This window comes from Cervus canadensis, chromosome 33 (genome assembly GCF_019320065.1).
Source record: "Cervus canadensis isolate Bull #8, Minnesota chromosome 33, ASM1932006v1, whole genome shotgun sequence".
Lineage (NCBI taxonomy): Eukaryota > Metazoa > Chordata > Mammalia > Artiodactyla > Cervidae > Cervus > Cervus canadensis.
Window position 1 is genome coordinate 12,029,040 of NC_057418.1, and position 7,978 is coordinate 12,037,017.

A 7,978-nucleotide genomic window follows, 5' to 3' on the forward strand; every position below is an offset into this window, starting at 1 on the left:
GCAACTGTCCATAGAATTGCAGAGACAGACATGACTGAAGCGACTTAACACACACACATATATGCACTTAAAAAGGTAAATCCTTGTGGTCTGGGGACCAGGAACATTAGCATCACTTGTGATCTTATTAGACCTATAGAATCTCAGGCCTCAGACTGACTGAATCTAGTTTAACAAGCTCCCCAGGTGATTCAGATGTATTTTACAATTTGAGAAACACTAGCTAAACTCCTGTGGGGTGAATTTTCCTTTTACTTCAGTCAAATGCATAGGAATTTACGAAGAGAAAAAAATAGTGGGTGATCAAGGGATTGAAGATTCTGGAGGGAATTAAGTGAGTATGTAAGGATGAGATCAAGAATACAAATGAAGTTGCCAGATGGCCTAGGTGTCCAATAAGGAGAGAGCAAAAATCATCTGTTTGGAGCGGATATAAGAAAGAGGAAATGGTGGGGAGTTTCTTAGCAACTCAACAAGTGGTGAATATAAGAATTACTGAATAAGAGCTTGGGTGAACTGGATGGCTTGAGTAAGAGGTACATAGATCTAACTTTCCCTGCAGTCTAGAAGCCCCAAAGTGGAGCACATGGTTGCAAATTAGCACAGTGGGAATTTCAGGAGGATCAAGGTCACAATTAAGATCATCATTAAAAGGTTGACTGTAGAGTATGTAATCAATTAAAGAATGCAGTGGACAAATTAAATAAATGGCCTGAGTTCCATGGGAGAGTTTCAAGCATGCAGTCCTGGGTTTGCCCAGGACTTCATGGAATGGACCTGAAAATTGGCTGCAGAGAAATATCAGGGGGAAAAAAAACAAACAGGCAAGAATGTCACTATTAGAGAAGGGGGTACCAAATATGAAATCTCAGAACAATGACTTATGATTATGTGAATGGAGAAAAGAAATGTCCTTAATAAGAAAGGCAAGCAAACTGCATCAACTATGCCTTCTTGATAATTATCCAAAAGGCAAAACTTAAAATCTGTCTTTAATGGTGCACACTCAGTTGCTTGAGTCGTGTCTGACTCTTTGAGACCCCATGGACTGTAACCCACCAGGCTTCTCTGTCCATGGAATTTTCCAGGCAGGAATACTGGAGTGGATTGCCATTTCCTTCTCCAGGGAATCTTCCCGACCCAGGGATTAAACCCATGTCTCCTGCATCTCCTTTATTGGCAAGTGGATTCTTTACCACTGAGCCACCTGGGAAGTCCTTAAATCTTAATCAAAAAGGACTCAAACCTTAGATGATAATAAATGTGGGCCTTTACCTCAAGGTTTATGATAAAAATTGACACCAACTAATGTAGTTTCCTAGGCTGCCATAACAAATTACAAACTGGAGGACTTAAAACAACAGAACTTTATTGTCTCACTGTTCTGGAAGCTAGAAAGATGAAATCAAGGTGTCAGCAGGGCCCTGCTCCCTCTGAACCTGTCGAGGAGAATCCTCTCTTGCCTCTTCTAGTTTCTGTATTTGCCAACAGTCTTTGGTATTCCTTCACTTAGAGGTGGATGCACCAATCCAATTGCTGCTGCCATGGCCACATTCTCCCCATATGTCTTTGTGTCTCTCCCCATCTTATGAGGACACCAGGCACATAGGATTAAGGGCCCAGGGCCCACCCTACTCAGGTGGTGCTAGTGATAAAGAACACACCTGCCAATGCTGGAGACATAAATAGATGCAGGTTCAATCCCTGGGCTGTGAAGATGCCCTGGAGGAGGGCATAGCAACCCACTCCAGTGTTCTAGCCTGGAGAACCCCTTGGACAGAGGAGCCTAGTGGGCTACAGTCCACAGGGTCACAAAGAGTCAGACACGACTGAAGTGACTTAGCGTGCACACCTGCTTTGTCTTATATATTACATCTGCCAAGACCCTACTGCCAAGTAAGGTCAGTCTGAGGTACTGGGGGATAGGATTCAACATACCTTTTTAAGGGACACAATTCAAAAATATCAGCCCAATGAGATGACTATTTTTAGGTTAATTATTTAGATTGAGAGACTCTTCATGCCTGAATTACTTCAAGCAAGAAGCAATGGCATACTAAACTCCCAGGTCCCACTTTGGGACCTTTCTGGGTGAGGCAGGGGCTGCTGGGAAGGGTAACAGGATAGAAACACTAGGTGAGGCAAGTGTTCTGGGCTCTGGTCCCAGCATTCCTGTTGGTTGGTCCTATGTGGCCATCAGCCCACATTCTCTACTCATAAATTCAGCAAGGGATCAGGCTCTGCCTTGATTCTGTTCCTCTCTGCTCAATGGTCAACAAGAACTGAGAAAGCAGAAAGGAGCCCTGAGGTCCTAAACTATATCTGTACATGGAACCATGACTAATACTCTGTATTCACACTTCTCCATTAACATTAACCTGAAGGGAGAATAAAAAGAAATCCTATTCAATCAATTCCAGGACCAAAGTAGTAGATGTTTGTATACTTTTTAAAGACTCCAAAAATGAGTGGAAAGCAAAATCAGAAGTCCTGATAGAGTATACAGTATTCTCCAACTTTTTGATACAAATTGTTATTATATGAAAAGGCTGATGGTTGATACACTCTTAGTATCACTTACCAGTAGGGAGAAGAGCAACAAATTATCATAATGTGAAAAAGAAACAACAGGCACAGTGGGGGGTACCAGGTAACATTCTGTCCATGAGATACTGCAGTTCATGTGTCTGATTTGCCAACTGATAGAAATTCTACCTAGTCAGTTTGGAGACTTCTATGAACCCAAAAGAGTCTTCCGCTTTTAACAAACAATGGCAGGCAAGTGGTAATTTTCCCCAAATTAAAAATGGTACTGGTCTTTGATTAGCCAGAGAGATCTTCTTCAAATGCAATTCTGATTATGTCCCAAAAACCTTCAAAGCTTTTCCAGAATCTCTAGGATTACCCTTAATAAGGGGCTTAAAGCCGTGAGGGTGTGGTCCTGCCTTTCTCTCCAGCCTCTATTTCCTGCTTCCACTCTCCCAGCTACCTGAGAGCCCTTACCTGTTAGTCGGGTGGGTTGGATGTACAAACTCAAAGTTTTCTTCAGTTAAAGATCTCGCCTTCCTCTCCCCTCCCCTGCCTCTTCTTCTCTTCCTCATAGTTACCTTGGCTCCCCCTTCAGAAGTTCACTCACATCACTTCCTTGACTAAGCCTGCCCTCACCTCCCCAGCCAGATAGGGTCTGCTTAGTATCAGGTACCATACTCCTTGAATATATGAGAGTTTGTATTTATATATTCAGGTTATTTTAAAATAAATATCTATATGAGTCAGGGCTCTGAAAGGAAATAAACCAACCTCAGATAGTTCAATTAAGAGAACTGAATCAAAAGACAATATTACAGAGGTGTGAGCAGGTTAAGAGAGGCAACAATGGATGTCGAAACCCCCAGAGACTAGTCTTTGGGCCACCTGAGTTTGAGGGGTGTCAGGGGAACACCACCCTGATTCCCCTCCAGGACTGACCTCATCCATTAGCAGCTGGGAGTACTGGTGGCCAACTGGCATTAGCCAAATCTCTCTTTGGGACTTATCCTCCACTAAAAGCACCTTCTTACTGAAGACGCGTCCTTTCACACACCCAGTAACTGGTCTACTTGGAGTTTAAGGTCCCGCCCACTTGCCGCCCTTCCCTGCACACCCCCGTCTCACAACTACAGGGTCATCCCAGCTCATTCTGCCCAGTCCTGCTTCCCTCACCTCCCCACCCCCAGTGGCAACTTCAAGAGCACTCACTCACCAGGCCTCCTACAGACAGAATGTTGGAGTCTGTTTCTCATGGAACCTGACCTGGAAAAAAGGCCAAGGGGATGGAAGTGTTCACCAAGCAGCATATGAGCGGGGACCATGAAGAAGAAGAGGTCACCTATAACCTAGAGAAGTGCGTTAACTGCCAAAATATAGCCCCTGACCAGGAAGGAAGCAGGGGAGAAAAAGCTCAACCTCTCCTCTCCCTCCCGGTCAATTTCTTGCCTTACTTCCCATTGCTGGGAAGCCAGCCCAATATCCCAGGCTAGAACAGATCAGGCAATAGATGGGGTGGGCAGAGGGGAACAGATGCAAATGGAAGTTAATCAGAACAACCCACATTTTTGCTCCTCAGTATCCCTTTTTACTCATCCCTCAAATGAAAAAACTCTGTCCCCCATGTGGAAAACACCCCTAGCTATCATCAGCCTCAGGGTGACATCAATTCAGGTTTATTCTGAGCAGGACCTAAACTGCAGTATGATCTACCTTCAGTACCTCATCTGGGGAAGAAGGAAAGGAGGAAGATAAAGACAAAATCAGTATAAGTTATGCAGCCGCCTCTACAGCTAATCATGGGGTCTAAACTGATAACTGCACCTCCCATCTTCTACCATCCCCTCCATGTTCTCTTTACTCTTGGTCAGCACCTGTCAGGGTAAAATAAAACTTCATTCCTGCAGCATCCTGTGTCATCCTGTGTTCTGAGGACAACAGTTTTCCATTCACTGTTTTGTGTGACAACAACCAAATTTCTCCTTAGTAAGTGGCCAATACCTCCAGTGGCAAGAGGAGTCCCGAATAACCAAGAATGTTGCCTTAGCTCCCAGTATAGTGGAACCACGGCCCTGTTCTCCAACAGAACATTGGCCATTTTCCCCGCTTGTGAATGAGGAATTACAATGAGGAGCCAGTTGGCAAGGGAGACTGAAAGATGCTGAGAGATGCTCAGATGAGAGGCTAGATAACAAATAGAAAATAACCAGCACAATGAGAGGAAAGAGAAGAAGGGGCTGCCACCAGGGAAAGTAGGGGTCAGGAGGAAGAGTTTGCCAGCTATGCAAAATATGAGAATTCATAGATGAGTTGTGACTATAACAAGATAAAAATAATTGTGCCTGTTGGCAGATGATCCCGGCAACATCCAACAAGTAGTTGGAACCTAACGCTCAAGTGAGAAGAGGCTGGAAAATATGCCCGGGAGGCAGATGTTCACAGGGGGTGAGAAGTAAAGCTCAGGAAGTAGATGAGATTTAGAGTCAACAAACCTGACGGTGCAGCCTCACAGAGGCTTCCTCGGGGCCATTTGCATCCTCACAACACAGGAGCATCGTAAGATTGCTTCCATTTTCTGAGATGAACAAATAGATTCAGAAAGATGAGTGACTTTCTCAAAACTGCACAGAAGCAAGGAGCCTGGGTCTCTAGGGAATCTCACCAAGGGAGAGAAAAGAGATAGGGCATTGTATTTCTGAGCATTCTGAGCACTGGGGCATGTGTGCCTATTATCTCACTTGATCCTCATGTAATCTGAAGCTAAGTTTTATTGTACCCACCTTACAGATGGGCAAAATTAAGAACTTTGCCTAAGAGCTCAAAGCTAGGAAGCAATAGACACAGGATCCCTAATTGTTCAATTATGTCGTACCGCAGGTGGGCCTGGAATACATTTAACTGACGAGAGAAGAAACAAGAGTCATAAAACCAGACAAGAGTTCCTCAATCCAAAAATAGCCTAATATCTTAGGAGTCAAGGGGAGATGTTTTCACTGGGAGAAGACATAATATCATGGGAAACACAGTGGACTCTACTAGTTCCAGAAATGCTACAAGCTGGCTGCGAGACCCCATACCAACCTCTTAGCTTATCTGGGCCACTATTTCCTCACAATGAACAGTTCAGAGGCTTCTCTCCCACCTCCAGTGTGTGTGAAAGTCGCTCAGTCGTGCCCAACTCTGTGGGACCCCATGGCCTGTAGCCTGCCAGGCTCCTCTGTCCATGGAATTCTCCAGGCCAGAATACTGGAGTGGGTAGCCGTTCCCTCCTCCACGGGATCTTCCCAACCCAGGGATTGAACCCAGGACTCCTGCATTGCAGGCGGATTCTTTACCTGAGCCACCAGGGAAGCTCTACCTCCAGACCTCCCTGTTTACATATTCATCATTTCCTCCATTTCCAGGTGGACGGTCTACTTGTGCTTAAGAAGGAGTCATCTGTTCCTGCATCTCTGTCGCTTTGCTCCTACAATCACCGCTCTTTCGAATCTTTGCTCTGTCTCTCCAAGTGCCACTTGAGCATTTAAAACACACTCAAATCTTGCAAGAATACCAGAGTGGGTTGCCATGCCCTCCTCCAGGGGATCTCCTAGACCCAGACCCAGGGATCGAAACTGCAACTCCCGCAGTTCCTGCGTTGCAGGCAGACTCTTCACCACTGAGTCACCAGGGAAGCCCACATAGTTTGTTGGTACTTAATAAATGTTTGCCATGATATAATAAATAATAATAATTAATAATAAATGCTTATATGTATTATATATATAATAGTTTGTTATTATATATAGTTTGTTATATATTATACCACATAGTTTGCTGATACTTAATGTTTGCTATAATATAATAAACAATAATATAAAATAATAATAATGTTTATATATTATATATGATAATAAATAATAAATGTTTACTAGAGCTCAATTTCTTTATTTCTTTTTCTTCCTTCTTTCCTTTTTTTCTCCTTGTTCTCCTTCCCTCCCTCTCCCCTCTCTTTCTTCCTTCTTTCCTCTTTCAAACCCATTTGCTCAATTGATAAAGAACATTTCAACCTGAAAGTCTCACAGGAATGTCTAGAACTGAGCTCATCTACTTCAGCACCCCAACCTGATCTTGCTTTAGCATTTCTTACACCTACAACATGCCACAGAGTCCTCCATCCAGAATAACAGCTGTCTATTAACATCATTTTGGGGATATAGATGTTCAACTGGCTACAGATCTGCCACCCAAATTATATCCCGCCATCTTGTCTTCAAGGATATCATGGGAGTCTTCCAAAGGCTTTACCAAAATCACACTGCCGTTCTTCTGTACCAAGTAACCACCTCAAGAAGGAATGAAGAACTGCGACTCAGGGAGAGAAAACAGCTACAGAAAATGAAATGCAGCAAATAAATAGCCTTGAAAATCTCAACCAGAGCAGTTAGAAATCTTTTTTAAAGTTATTTGACTGTACTGTATGAATTTTACAAAAAGCAAGGTAAAAGAAAACCTGAATCGGAATCAGGGCAGAGACATCTCTCTTAGCTAATGTCAACATGTTATTGAGAAGAGATTGGAAGTACCAGAATTATACTACATATTATTTTAGCTTGTTACTTTCATATTTGTACTTTGATAAACTGGTTAGTAAATGGTTTCAGGTTCTTTCCATAGTTTGGATTACTCCCTGCAGAGCTGTTTGGGCCCAGCAGCATTTCAAAAATTCAGCTGGCCTTCATCAACTGACAATACAAGAAACAGCTTATAAACCCATTATTTTTGTTTTCTATGAATATTGCTTACTACAGTTTCACTTGAGAAATTCATTTTAAACCTTGTGTTAGGAAAAGCATTGCTTCCTAGAAGAAATGAGTACTTTCTCCCTCTCACAGTTACTTTAAAAAACTGCTAACTGACCATAGTTCTTTTAGGTTTCTGTGAAGCCTTAAGACAAATTTCTTGTCCTGTTATGGGATCCGTGCCCTCCTGGCCAGGATGCGTGCATACGTGCCAAGTCCCTTCAGTCACGTCTGACTCTGTGTGACCCTGTGGACTGTAGCCCACCAGGCTCCTCGTCCATTTGATTCTCCAGGCAAGAGTACTGGAGTGGGCTGCCATGCCCTCCTCCAGGGGGTGCTCCCAACCCAGGGGTGGAACCCACGTCCCTTACTTCTCCTGCATTGGCAGACAGGTTCTTTATCACTAGCGCCACCTGGGAAGCCCCCCTGGCCAGGATATATGTGTTATATTTGCTCCCAATCTCACCACCACAATTATTAACTTTCCACTCTATTTTCCATAACTATACTTTTTTTAAAAAAAATTCTATTTATTTACATTTTTACATGTATATCCATTGAGCTGCCTCAAATTCGTGGTTGAAAACTATGAAGTGTGCATTAAATTTTAATTAATTATGAATTAATTATTTAATATGAATGCCATTATTTCCAACTAACCCATTATTACT

General features: G+C 43.2%; 1 protein-coding gene across 1 annotated transcript in view; it reads right to left on the bottom strand.

Moving 5' to 3' along the window:
- The window catches only part of LOC122433835 (basic proline-rich protein-like), a 78,091-nt gene extending 73,010 nt beyond the window's left edge, over positions 1 to 5,081 (bottom strand). Inside the window, exon 1 of the mRNA XM_043456796.1 lies at positions 5,019 to 5,081. Coding sequence (XP_043312731.1) covers positions 5,019 to 5,081 — 63 coding nt within the window. The remainder of the gene's footprint in view (positions 1 to 5,018) is intronic.
- Between the last annotated feature and the right edge of the window lie 2,897 nt (positions 5,082 to 7,978).